At 43.3% G+C, this 14,873-nt stretch overlaps 1 protein-coding gene across 1 annotated transcript in view; it reads right to left on the bottom strand.

Annotated features, from left to right (window-relative positions):
• DHCR24 (24-dehydrocholesterol reductase) overlaps positions 1-11,490 on the bottom strand; it is a 33,483-nt gene extending 21,993 nt beyond the window's left edge. The window contains exons 1-2 of the mRNA XM_068963724.1: positions 11,152-11,490; positions 6,706-6,861 (exon numbers count right to left, since the gene is read on the bottom strand). Coding sequence (XP_068819825.1) covers positions 6,706-6,861; positions 11,152-11,382 — 387 coding nt within the window. The 5' untranslated portion in view covers positions 11,383-11,490. The remainder of the gene's footprint in view (positions 1-6,705; positions 6,862-11,151) is intronic.
• Positions 11,491-14,873: the final 3,383 nt, after the last annotated feature.

Genomic DNA, 14,873 nt, shown 5'->3' with positions numbered 1-14,873 from the left:
AAGATTTACAGGGGTACAGAAATATCCAGTGCCCAATAAGGTAAAATCCATGATGTCTAGAATCCAAAGTTCACTAGGCATGCAGAGAGGCAGGAAAATTCAACCCATCCTGAGGGGAATAATCAATCTGTCTTGATAAAAACAGACCCCAAATTGATAGATATTAGAATCAGCAAATAAGGGCATGAAGATAATTATTACTATAATCCTTATGTTCAAAAAGTTAAGTAGAGACATTTAAAAGGCAGTATAAAGATCCAAATCAAACTTCTAGAAATGAAAACCACAATGTTGGAGATGAAAAATACACTGATTAGGACTGATGGCAAATTAGACACTGCAGAAGAGGAGCAGTGAATTTAAATACACAGCAATAGAAACTGTCCAAAATGAAATATATGGTGGGGGGTGGGGAACTTTTATGAATAGCGTATCAGTGAGCTGAGCTATGAAACAACGTCAACTGGCCCAACTTATGTGTAATAGCAGTCCTCAAAGGAGAGAGGAAGAGAAAGAAAAACTACTTGAAGAAATAATGACCCTTGAATTTTCAAATATGATGAAAAATTATATGGCTCCCAAGCACAAGAATTATGAAGAAAACTATACCATGACACATCATAATAATTGCTTAAAACTAGTTACAAAGAGAAAATCTTAAAGGTAGCCAAAGGAAAAAGATATGTTACACACAAAGCATGAGAGATTTCTTATTAGAAATAATGCAAGTAAGAAGATGCTGGAGTATCTTCAAAGTACTGAAGGAAAAGCATCTGTCAACCTGGAATTCCAGACCCACTGAAAATATCTTTCAGAAATGAAGGCAACCTCATAGCCATTAGGATGGCTATTATTAAGCACAAAACAAAACCAGAAAATTACAAGTGCTGGTAAGGATTTAGAAAAATTAAAACCCTTGTGCACTCTTGGTAGGGATGTTAAATGGTACAATCACTGTGGAAAACAGTACAGCCATTCCTTAAAAAATTAAAGATAGAACTGCCAAGTGAGACAGCAATTCCACTTCTGGGTATATACCCAAAATAATTGAAAGCAGGGTCTTGAAATGATATCTCTACACCCATGTGCATAGCAGCATTATTCACAATAGGTAAAACATAGAAGCAACCCATGTGTCCATGGATGAATGAATGCATAAGCTAAATGTAGTACAGATATACAATGGAATATTATCCAACCTTAAAAAAAGAAGAAAATTCTGCAATATGCTATAACATGAATAAACCTTGAAGACATTTTGCTAAGGAAAAAAAGCTAGTCATAAAAGGACAAATACTGTATGGTTCACTTACATGAGGTACTTGGAGTGGTCAAAATTATAGAGACAGCCAGTAGAGAGTGGTTGCCAGGGTCTAGGGAGAGGGATGATTAGGGAGCTATTGTTTCATGGGGGGAGAATTTCAGTTTTACAAGAGGAAAAGAGTTATGGCAATGGATGGTGGTGGTGACTGAAAGACAGTTGCATGGGTTTAATGCCACTGAATGACACACTTAACAACGATTGAGACGGAAGTTCCCTAGTGGTCCAGTGGTTAGGAATCTGCCTACCATTGCGCGAGACACGGGTTTGATCCCTTGCCTGGGAAGATTCTACCTGCCGCACGGCAGCTGAGTCCATGAGCCACAGCTACTGAAGCCTGTGCTCTAGAGCCCATGTGTCACAGGAAGAGAAGCCGCCACAGTGAGAAACCCACACACTGCAACGGAGAGTAACCCCTGCTCGCTGCAACTAGAAAAACTCCATACAAAGCAATGAAGACTCCGTGCAGCCAGAAATTAAGTAGTTAAAGATTTTTTTTTTAAATAAAGAAGGGTCAAAGGAGGTTCTTCAGGCCGAAGGAAAATGAAAAAGATGGAAATATAAATCTTCAAAATGAAGAAATGGTAACAATATGGGTAAATATATAAGATTTCTCTTATTTAAATTTGTTTAAAAGATAACTACTGGTAACAATAATAATGTAGTGTGGGGTTTATAACATATATAAAAGGATGACAATAATAGCACAAAGGTGGGAGGAGAGAAGTGGAAGCACATTAAGATTCTTACACTACACATCAAATGGGATACCATCACTTGAAGTAGATAGTGACAAGGAAAGCATATACCATAAATCCTAAAACAACCGCTAAAATAACAAAACAAAGACTTACAGCTTTAAGTCAACAAGAGCTAAAACAATCATAAAAACTATTCACTAATCCAAAAAACAGACAGAAAAAGGGAACAAAGAACAAATGGCACAAACAGAAAACAAAGAGCAAGGCAACAAATTTAAACTATCAATAATAACATTAAATGTAAGTAGTCTTAAATCTGAATTAAAAGGCAGAAATTGTCATGCTGGATAAAAAGCAAGACTTAATTATGTGCTGTCTACAAGAAACACTTCAAATATAAAGATACAAATAGATTAAAAGGAAAATGATGGAAAAAGATACACCATGCTGCCACTTAGACAAAGTAGATTTCTGAACAAAGAATATGACCTAGGAATAACACACGGCCATATGTTTACAGCAGCACTGTTTACAATAGTCAAAACACAGAAACAATTTAAATGTCCATTGACAGGTGAAAGGATAAAGAAGATGGGGTGTATACATACTATGGAATACTACTCGGCTATAAAAAAGGATGAAATAATGCCATTTGCAGTGATATAGATGGACATGGAGATTATCGTATTAAGTGAAGGGAGTCAGAAAAATACCATATGATACCACTGATATGTGGAATCTAAATTATGACACAAATAAACATATCTATGAAACAGAAAACAGACCCACAGACACAGAGAACAGACTTGTGGTTGCGACAGGGGAGGGAAGGACTGGGAGCTTGGGTTTAGCATATGCAAACTATTGTACACAGAGCAGATGAATAAGGTCCTATGGTGCAGCACAGGGAACTACATTCAATATCCTGTGATAAACCATAATGGAAAGGAATATGAAAAGGAACATATATATATTTATAGAGAGACACACAGCTTGACTTCCCTGGTGGCTCAGATGGTAAAGCGTCTGCCTGCAATGCGGGAGACCTGGGTTTGATCCCTAGATCAGGAAGATCCCCTGGAGAAGGAAAAGGCAACCCACTCCAGTACTCTTGCCTGAAAAATCCCATGGATGGAGGAGCCTGGTAGGCTACAGTCCACGGGGTCTCAAAGAATTGGACACGACTGGGTGACTTCACTTTCACAGAGACACACACAACTGAATCATTTTGTTGTACAGCAGAAATTAACACACTGGAAATCAATTATGCTTTAAATTTAAAAATGACAGACATATACTTATCTATGAAACAAAAACACTCACAGACAGAGAGGACAGACTTGTGGTTGCCAAACTGAGTGGCAGGGCAGATGGATGGACTGAGAGTTTGGAATTAGCAGATGCAAACTATTATATTTAGAATGGATAAACAACGAGGTCCTACTGTATAGCACAGGGAACTATATTCAGTATTCTGTAATAAATCACAATGAAAAAGAATATGAAAAAATATATATACATACAGTTGGATCACTTTGCTGTACAGCAGAAATTAACACAACAGTGTAAACAACTATACTTCAATAAAAGAAATTTTTTTAAAAAGGTAGTTTCACAATGATAAAGGGATCAGTTAATCAAGAGGAAATAAAAATCCCAAGCATTTGTATACCTAATAACAGAGCTTCAAATTATATAAGCAAAACTGTAAGAAATGGAAGAGATAAAAACAAATCTATAATCACAGAGATTTCAATATCCCCCTTTCAATAACTGTTAGAATAAGTAGAGAGAAAATTCTTAAGGATATAGAAAACTTGAACAACACTATCAACGAACTTGACCTAATTGACACTTACAGTACACATCATCCCCAAACAGAATATACATTCAAAAACAAACAAAAAAAAGGTTCAAAAACCAAAAAAAGGTACAAGAAACATTTATCAAGTAGACTGTATTCTAGCCCATACAGTAAGTCTCAGTAACCCAAAAAGCATTTTAATTATATAATGTATGTTTTCTGACAACTGTAATAAATTAGAAATCAGTAATAGTAAGATCTCTGGAAAACTCCTAAATATTTGGAGACTAAATAACATGCTTCTAAAACACTTCTGAGTCAAAGCAGATATCAAAAATGAAACTATAAAGTAATCTGAATTGAATGAAAAGGTAAGATATCAGATTCGGGGACAGCTCTAAAACAGTGCTTAGGGGGAAATTTATAGCACTAAACATCTATAATAGACATAAAGAAATGTCTAAGTCAATAACCTCAGCTATTACCTTTAAAAACTAGACAAAGAATAAAATTAAACCCAAAGTCAGCATAAGAAATTAACAAAGATCAAAGCAGAAGTCAGTGAAATAGAAAAACAAAAAAAAGAGAGAGCAAGAAAAGTCAATGAAACCAAAAGCTGGCTCTTTGAGATCAGTAAAATTGATTAACTTCTAGTCAGATTGCTAAGGAAGAAAAGGGAGCAGACACAAATGATCAGTATCAGAAATCAAAGACATGACATCAGCACAGATTCTACACATGTCCAAAAGGCAGTAAGGGAATATTACAATAACTTTACGTCAATCAACTACACAACTCAATAAAATGGACAAATACCTTCAGACACAAACTGCCACAGCTCACCAAGAAGAAACAAATAAATTGAAAAGCCCTATATCTATTTTTAAAAAACTTAATTTGTAGTTAAAAACTTGCTTGCAAAGAGAACTCCAGGTTCAGACGGCTTTGCAGGTAAATTCCATTGACTTTTAAATAACAAAACCAGTTCTATACAAACTCCTCCAGAAAAGTGAAAAAGAAAGAATACTTCCCAACTCATTATTTTGGACTTACTAATATAAAGCTATAGTATTCAAGACAATGTGTCCTTGGCATACAGACAGGCAAGTAGATCAACAGAACAGCAGAGTCCAGAAAAAGACCTGAAAATATGGACAACTGATTTCAGCAAAGGTGCAAACACAATTCAGCGGAGAAAGGGCTGTCTTTTCAACAAAAGAGGCTGGAACAATTGGAAATCCGCGTGCCAAAAAAAATTTTTGGACCCATATCTCATATCAAATGCAAACTCAAAATGAATCATAGTGCTAAGCGTAAACCCTAAAAATGTAATATTTCTGGAAGAAAACAAAGAGAAAACCTTTGAGACATGGAGTAGGACAAGATTTTTTAAGTAAAACATTAAAAGCACAATCCATAAAAGAAATTACTAAACTGGACTTTATCAAAATTAAAACAACTTCTGATTTTCAAAAGACAAGCCAAACACCAGGCGAAAATATATGCAAACTGTATATCTGATGAAGGTCTTGCTTCATCAGTGTGCTGGTGAAAATGGGACTGTGGAGGTAGCTCAGAGGGTAGGCCTCAGAATATAGTAAGAAAACAAACAACCCAATTAAAAATTTTTAGCAAAAGACCTGAACAAGTACTTCACCACAGGCATATAAACAGCAAATATGCACATGAAGAGATGCCCAACATCATTCATTACTCATTAACAGTTAAAAATCACACTGAGATACCTACAATTGAATGGCTAAAATTAACTATACCAAGTTTACAATGATATGGAGCAACTAGAACACTTGTGGAGATGTAAATGTTACAACTACTTTAGAAAATAATTTGGCAGGTTCTTAGAAAGTTAACCATACACCTACCATATGATCCAGTGACTCCACTGCCAGGTATTTACCTCAAAAAAGGACAAATGTCCACACAACAATTTGGACTATATCCAAATGTTCTTCACCCTTTTACTTGTAATAGGCCCAAACTGGAAACAACCCAAATGTCCATCAATAAGTGAAAGGATAAACAAACTGTGATTGGAATACTACACAGCAATAAAACAATGTACTTCTGATACATGGATGAATCTGAGAATAATTATGCTGAGTGAAAGAAGCCATACAAAAAAAGGGAGAGGGTACATGATACATGTTCTATGTATAAAAACTCGATATGCAGTTTATTATATGTCAAATATATGGCAATAAAGCTGTTAAGGGGGAGGAAAAGGCACAGGGAAATTAAGTAACTTGGACAAGGCGTCACAACAAAATGCCATCATGTGGCTATACCATATATAACTCCCTACTATTGGATATCATATTGTCTTTGATTAAAAATCAAGTTGTGATATAATATCTCTCTCTTTTTCTCTTGTTGTCTTTCTTTCCCTTTTCTGAGAGCCCGGTTCAAGTAGTAGAAATACTAGATAGACCAAAGAGGAGTCACACATTTAAGGCTATTCACAAGTGGGTCCCCAGAAAGCTTGGAACGAGGCCTACCCTCTGAGCTACCTCCACAGTCCCATTTTCACCAGCACACTTCCTTACTGGGAAGAGGTAAACAGGGTCATTCTTGCCCATGAGTTTCCCATCCCTGTCTTCCTGTGGAGTGGCAGATAATCAAAGAATTGCCCTGAGCTCTCAGTCTGCCCACCTGTGAGAGGGGGCTATGACCAGTCTCTGCCAAAGCTGTGAGGCTCTGCAGGATGACAATGGTGGGCAGAGCCGTCTGTGATGACCAAGGGCCTTGATCCCGTTCACTCTGGGATGCCCGTGGCTAAAATTATGTCCCTGTGAGTTATCTGCACCAGGTGCAGTTCCCCACCCACTCCCAGAGCCAGAGAACCGCGCCACTTCTCTCACCTGTTTTTTGGTGTCCACCTCCAGAATGTCCATCAGGTTGATCATAATGTTTTTGTGCGTCTTCTTGTACTTTCCAACCCGCAGTGAGACGGTGAGCCAGCCAGGCCGTCCCGTGCACATGAAGGTCTTGCTGCCCTGCTCCTTCCATTCCCGCACCTGCAGACGCGGGCAGAGGCTGAGCTGGCCCCCCAAGGGATCCTCTGGCAGCTTATAGCCCTGCCTTCAGGAGAAGGGGCGAGGAACAGTGCCTTTGCTTGTCGGCAATTATTTACTGAGGCCTGAATCCTTCCAGACACCTGGAGGAGTGGGATGATGAAAGGCCCACTGGCCTTACCCTCTGGACTCTCCTTGGCTAGTGAGGCTGACAGAAAAGTCAAAGTGTTGCCACACCACAAAGCAAAATGAAGAAAGAGCTGGAAAGCAGGATCAAAGTGCTTTGAAAACACTTATTCTAACTGCAAAGTTCAGGGCAGGTGTTATATTGGAAATAATAACAACCACACAAATGGTAACTATTGAGTTGGCTGAAAAGTTTGTTCAGGTTTTCACGTAAACCCAAACAAATTTTTTGTTCAACCCGGTATCTATAAGCTGCCCCCACTGTGCCAGCCACCTGTTGTGTCTTGTTTCGTTTAATTCTTACAACAGCCCAGGTGTTTGGGATGATACGCCTCGTTTTGCAGATGAAGAAAATGAGAAGCAAAATAACTTGCCCAACATAACACAACTGCTGAAAGGCAAAGCCCAGATTCACCATCAGGACTACCCAACTTCAGGCCTGGAAGGATAAACGGGCTTATATTAATAGGCAACGGAGTAACAGCTAACACCTACTGAAGCTGATTATGTGCCAAGCCCTATTCTAAGCATCTGTGCATGTTAACTCATGTATCACTCTGAGTGGGAGGGAACCAGCAAAGGAGGCCAGATTCACCATCAGACATGGAAGGAAGAACTTTTGTTAAAGCTCTGCTATAAGTGACCTGAACACAAAACACACAGAACAAATAGCTCAGGAGGAACACGGGAGGAAGCAAACCCTTCTTGCTGATGGAAAATGGCAGGGAGGTGGATATCTGCTGCTGTGACCTGTGACCATCCGTGTCCTCTTCATGTGCTTCTAACAGTCCCATCTTTCTTTGGTCCGGGTGATGCTGATTATCCCCTGCCCCCAGAGATGGGCACATGACTGAGGTCTGACTCCATCCCCCTGGCCACAGTGACCAGTTCAGGGACGGGCCTGTGATCCAAGTTAAGCCAATTAAGACCGATTCCAGAAGAGGCCCTCTCACTTTACTGGAGTTGCTAGGCTGGCTGGATATAAGCCAGACACTGCTGGGGCCCCTGCAGGGAGACAGCCTCCCTGAGAATGAAGTCAACTCAGAACAAAGCAGAGCCAAGAATGACAGCTGGGTGGAAAGACAGAGACTGATGCTGGATCTAGTGAAGTCTGAGCCGCTTTTATTCCTGGACTTTTCTCTCTTCTTTTGGGCCAGACCCTGTGGCAGGTGGGAATCTTAGTTCCCAGACCAGGGGTTGAACTCATGCCCCCTGCATTAGAAACTCAGAGTAAGGGCAGAGTCTTAACCACTGGACTGCCCAGCAAGTCCTACTTCTGGACTTTTCAAGACCTGGGTCAGTAAAGTCCCCTTTTGCTCAAGCCAGTTGGAGCTGAGTTTCTGTCACTTGCAATCGAGAGTCCTAGAATAGACTGCATTGAAACTTATCAGGCAACATGGGGAAGTTCAACATAGGGAAGAACTGTTCTGTGATCAGAGAGGCCAGGGTCCCATGTGAAGCAGAGGTTTTGCACAGAGGGATGTAACTGAGGAAGGGATTCCTATGAGTAGGGTGTGACCAAGAAGACTTTGCCCCTGCCCAACTCTGCAGTCCCAGGACTTAATACAAACCTGGAGGTGAGCAGGATGCATTGGGAGAGCTGCACGTAGCCACGAATGGGAACTGGGGGTGGAGGATAGGACGGGAACATGAGGTGAATGTGGAGTTCATCAAGTCTGAAACACTGGTTGGGATGGATCCTGATGGGAGCCAACCAAGATTTTGGGCAGGGAGGTAATCCCGAGGCACCATGCTCTTATGGCAGAGCAAGCCAGAGAGAGGTGGGCAGGGCCCAGGAAATGGGCAACCCATCAGGTAGCTATCACCACTTTCCAGGAGTGAGGCAACAGAACCAGACCTCCAGGGTAGAATGGAAAGGGTTGGGAAAGAAGCAATGTCAGAGCTCAGGTTCAGAGATTGAGCTGACCTGGGTTCCAGACCCATTTACTAGCTATATCATCTTAGGCACATGACTCACAGTTTGAGTCTCAATATATTCTCCATCTGTAGAACAGGTGCAAGATCTTCCAGGGTGGCCCTTTTCTGGTAAGTGGCCAGGGGTGACCTCTGAAAATGGTTTACTATTTACTTGACCCAGAAAACCCCACAAAATTATGCAAATCAAGAGGTTTGAACCTTTGTGTTCACTTTAAGAACACCTGTGAAACTGCCCAGGCCATTAAGAGTATACATATCCGAAAAGCCACCAAGTATCTTAAGGGTGTCACTCTACAGAAGCAATGTGTGGCATTTTGCTGTTACAACTGGAGCTTGTAGGTGGGCCCAGGCCAACCAGTGGGGCTGCACACAGGGTTGGTGGCCCAAAAAAGAGTCCTGAATCCTTACTGCACATGTTCAAAAGTGCAGAGAGTAATGGTGAATTTAAGGACTTAGATGTAGCTTTTCTGGTCATTGAGCCTCAAGATGCAGCTCAGGACTTACAGAGCTCATGGTCGGATTGACCTGTACATAACTCTCTCTGCCATACTGAGATGATCCTTACTGATAAAGAGCAGATCATTCATCAACCAGAAGAGGATGTTGCACGAAAGAAAAGGATACCCCAGAATAAACTGAAGAAACTAAAACTTATAGTCCAGGAAAAGGTGCCACCAAAAAAATAAATGCAAAAAACCCCCCACAAAGACCTATCAGCAAGGGGGTGAGGATGAAAAATAATGAACATCAGTGGCACAGAGCGTGGCACAGGGTAGGGCCACAGCAGTGGGTTGGTCTGGCAAGGCCCCTTGTCTTCCTGTCCCTAATGTTGCTGTTTAGTCGCTCAGTTGTGTCCAACTCTGTGACTCCATGGACTGACTGTAGCCTGCCAGGCTCCTCTGTCCATGGGATTCCCCAGGAAAAAATTACTGGAGCAGGTTGCCATTTCCTTCTCCAGGGGACCTTCCTAACCCAGCGATTCTGCATTGCAGGAAGATTCTCTACCACTGGGCCACAGGGGAAGCCCTTTGGTTTAGCTTAGGTTCAGAAGTGCTCACTGTGCTGCTTTGGGCCAGGACTCATTGGACAGAGAGGAGTCACCAGTCTGCCTTCAGGGAGCTCACATTCTGATAGGGGAGATAAGCAGGGAAACTGAGAATCTGCGCACATAGAAAGAACTAGGAAACAGGGTGCATTCGAGCCCGAAAGTAGAACGGGCTCTGGAGCTGTGACTGACTAGCACAATCCATGGCAGCCTGAGCAAAGGGCTTCCAGATGCTGCCTGCTCCCACCGGGTCCAAGGTCTATCCCTCCCAGCGGGGGCTCTCCGCATTCGTCTTCACGCTCGGCCAGCAGCAAACAGAACACGGAGGCTGCAACACCTGTGGTGAGGGTGACTGCAGGAAACAGAAGCTCTGTGCAACCCGAGGCCAGTAAGAAAGGAACATACGGAGGGGCAGAGGGCGCCAAGAAACTGCCCAGGCCTGGTGTTCATGCCTGATGTCCATTCTGGCGATGGCACAGAAGGAGCAGGCTCGGCTGTGAGCTGCAGCAGGCCAGCAGGCGTACGGGTTCTGTGAGCGCTGACATAGGGAAGGATACTGCCTTCTTAAGAGTGAGCGCCTGGCGCAGGGTCTGCGAGGCTCCCCACCCTGGTGTGGTGCTACCGTCTTTAGTCACTTTCGTCCTCTAATCTAAGCACGTGAAAAATGTTCAGCTTCTTGCTACAGAGTAAACTCCAAACTGAAGCCCCCGCCCGCAACCTAGCTTCAAACTGACTTTCGGACATCCCGCCCCTCCCCTCATATGCTCACACGTTCCCCAGATCAATCCCGCTACTTCCCAGTCACCAGCACCAGGGGCACTTCCTTGAAGCCCGGCTCCTCTTCTGAAAGCATCTGGGCCTGGTGAGAGCTACCTGAGTACGATTCTTTACATCTCTCCTGATAACCCGCACGTACTCTGCACACAGTAGGCACTCCATAAATGTCGGAGCAATGTTCTATTCAACGCCTTTGCTTACTCCGTTTCCTCTTGGGAAGCACCCCCGCCCCCATCACATTTCTGTTGAGTTCAAATCTCGCTCAAATGGCACCTCTTCAGGGAAGCCCTTGCTCCGCGCCGCGCACCACTTCGCGCCTGGCTCCCGCCCCACCCGGCGCCGCTCACCTGCTTCTGGATGTCCCGCACGCGCTGTTCGTGCAGCCGCGGCGCGCTACTGAGCTTGAACACCACCCAGGCGCGCACGTAGTAGTAGATGTCGAAGATGAGCGAGAGAGGTAGGAGGAAGAGGCACACAAACACCCAGCGCTGGTGGATGAGAACGAACTCTAGCCCCTTCACACGAACCCAGAGCAGGAAGAGCAGCGCGCACACGGCCAGCGACACAGCGGGCTCCATGGTGGAGCCGGTGGCGCGCCGCACGGGGGAGGCGGTTTGCGGGCTCGCGCCGCTTGTCACCGCCACCGGCTCCCCGCCTGCTTGCACTCGCAGCCGCCCGCCGCCGGCTCCCCTCGAGCCTAAGGACCCCTCGCCGTCTAGCGATTGGCTCGGGTCGCAAAGGTTCGGTGGGCCGAGACCCGGGTGGCGACCAATGGCGAGCCGCGCCGGGGATCGGACCAGGAACCCGCTGATTTTATTGGCTGCGGGAGACTGTCCGCTCCACCCTCTTCTCCTCTCCGACACGCTGGGAGGGGGTGGTCGGGGACCAGCGTGCCGGAGGGGTCTGCTGCGCTCTGCTCTGCCGGGGGCTGCGGGATTCCGAAGTCCAGGCCCTGGAAACTTGAGGAGTAGCTCCCACACCGAGGGGCGAGGTTGCAACCCCCACCCCTCCTCCTTAGGTGGCGCCTCCTCGAGAGGCGCGTTAAGCAGTCACGCGTAGGGTTACCTCCCAGGGTGTCGGATATGGGCGTCCCACGCTCTGGGATCGATCACCCTGCACTTTGGCCGAGGATGCCCATCTGGGCCAGGGAGGGTGGAAACCTGGCCTTGAAGTCCACAGGTCAAGTCAGTCTACCCTCAAGGCCAAGAAGCGCACTTTTTCATTTTTCCAGGCGCTTTCTCGAATTCATCTGAGTTACGCAACAGTCCGGCGCGGCGGGTAGTTTTGAACCCATTTTATAGATGAGGAAACATTCTAGAAGGGTGAGGCCTGCCTCTGAACCCCGGAGGACTTTCGAAGCGCAGGCTAGGGCTGGCGCCCTTCCCCCTCTCCCACAGGACTGAGCGGAAGGGGAAGACTTGGGGAAAGGACGGAAGGAAGAAGCCGGCTCTGTAAACTTCCTAGTGCCCTCTCTGCCAGGCAGTGTTGCAGACACTGGGGCAGGGTGGTGAGCATAGCAGATGGCCCTGCCCTCTTGGAGGAGCTAATCCGGCAAAAGCTTCAATCCAGTGTCATTTGCATTGCACACGATCTTGCAGAGAGACAATTACTTCTGAAATTTTAGAAAGTGTAGTTTTTTGTTTTTTGTTTTAATTTCAGAAGCCTAGCATGACTCACTAGGCCTTTCACTGGTTCTGCTTACCTCCCTACTTTCCTTTTTCACCTTTGCCCTAACAGGCACTCTTTAGCGGTTGCTGGGGACCCCCATCCGTCATTTCAGGTCTTTGATCAAGCTGACACTTCTGGCATGCCCTTTGCCATTCTATTCATAGCTAACATTACAGGTCCTTGAAGTCAGCTCAGGGCCACCTCTAAAACTACGTGTCCTTCCCCTTTCAGGTGCCCATAAAATAGAGTGCGTCTATTCTGTGTCATGGGGCTTCCCTGGTTGGTTCAGTGGTAAAGAATCCACCTGCCAATGCAGGAGACGTGGATTTGATCCCTGGGTGGGGAAGATTCTCCCGGAGGAGGAAATGGCAATCCACTCCAATATTCTTACCTGGGAAATCCTGTGAACAGAGGAGCCTGGTGAGCTACCGTTCATGGGGTTAGGAAAGAGTTGGATTCTGACTTAAGAGACTCAATAACAACAACATTCTATGTCACGATTCTTTTATATTATTTCATAGCCATCTCTGGGTGTCTCTCACTGTCACAGACTGTATTTCCGCTTTCTAGCATAATACTTGGTGCACAGTGCACATGCCAGTGTTTGCTGATCAATGAATGAGTGAAGAATGTAGATAGAGGCTTGAACATTCAAAGGTCAAAATAAAATAGTGAGAGGTGTTTGCACTGGGTTTCAAAAATGAGTCATCTAGACCTGTACACTCTTACACAATAGCTACTAGCTACTGGTATGCGGCTAGTCCAGGCAGACATTTTCAGTGTAAAACACGACCTGGATTTCAAAGACAGTACAAAAAAGACAATGCAAAATACCTCATTATTAATTTTGACTTTGATTATTTTCCTTTTAAGACTGAATAATATTCCATTTTTTAAGGTACCACAGTTTGCTTATCTGTTTATCCATCCATGGACACTTGGGTTGCTTCTATGTTTTAGCTCTTATGAATAATTTTACTATAAACATGGGTGTGCAAGTATCTTTCTGAAACCTTGCTTTTAATTCTTCTGGCATGTATCCAGAAGTGGAATTGCGGGATGGTATGGTAATTCTGTGTTTAATTTTTCAGCTGCCATATTGCTCCACTGTTGCTGTACCAATATTTGTTGCTTTCTGGGTTTTTTTTTGACAATAGTCATCCTAATGTTTGTGAGGTAGCATCTCATTGTGGTTTTGATTTGCATTTCCCTATTGATTAATGAGGTTGAATGTCTTTCATGTGCTTTTCGGCTATTCCTATGTCTTCTTTAGAGAAATGTCTATGAAAATGACATTGAATGGGTTTTGTTGTTGTTGTTGTTGTGTTTTAGGAGTTCTCTATGTGCTTTAGATATTATCCTTTATCAGATACACGATTTCTCCAGTTCTGTGAGTTGTTGGGCCATTAATTTTTGCCCAAGTCAAGGAAGCTCCCTTTGATAAGGAGTCTACTCACAAATTGTTGTTAATAAATGTGTATTATTTCCATGGAAACCTAGTTAGAATGCTTAGGAATAGGATGTTCTGGTTAACAAGTACTCAGGTTAACCAGGAATTACAGTTTGGCCATGTAACACTCTTTTTAAAATGTGAGTCCTCATTTCTTGCTTAATGAATAGACCCTAAACAACACAAATAATTTTACTTATTAAGGAGCTCAGTAAACACCAGAGTTCTAACAAAGAGCATTTTATTATATTTTTACAGAACAGCTACTGAGATCATTCTGGTCTTTATAACCAGTCTCAGGACTGGTAATACAGAGAACTGTTAATCTGAGTTTTTAATAAATGGAGACATTCAAACATAGAGAGCTTGAGAGACTTGCCTGATCAGTGTCTTAGTCTAGTGAATAGAGAAGTCCAGATATGGCTCCCATCTTCTGGATCTTTCCATCACTTGAATCTGCTGACTTGATTATTACGTGTAACATCATTTCTTGTGGTTAGGATCTAGATATACAAAGTGGAAGCTTTAGAATAGTGTCTTGAAGTGTGTTCTGAGATAATCCACATCAGATTACTGGCTAAAATGCAGATTCCTGGATCCTACCACATCGCACTGAATCAAAATCTTCCCAGGTGAGGCCCAAGAGACAGCTTTTTAAAAAAGTCTCCAAGTTATGCTTACATGTGCTAACATTTAGGAGATTGGATTAAATATATATTGACTCTGAAATGTCTCTAAGAATATTATCTTTGGTTTTAAATGAAGCCCTAGTGAGATTGTTTTTCCTTGCAAAGTGCAGCTTTTGCCTAAAAATCCAGTTTATCTAGAAAACTATAATAAGAAATAAGAAAACTATAATCTAGCATCTAGAGTATCAAGACGTTGCTTGTTTTATCACCTTGAGTGTCTTAAGAACAGTAAGCAATTTTTGAAGTCTCCAGGACAAGACTT

This window comes from Capricornis sumatraensis, chromosome 2 (genome assembly GCF_032405125.1).
Source record: "Capricornis sumatraensis isolate serow.1 chromosome 2, serow.2, whole genome shotgun sequence".
In the NCBI taxonomy this organism is placed as follows: Eukaryota; Metazoa; Chordata; class Mammalia; order Artiodactyla; family Bovidae; genus Capricornis; species Capricornis sumatraensis.
This window is presented reverse-complemented; position numbering and strand designations above follow the sequence as displayed.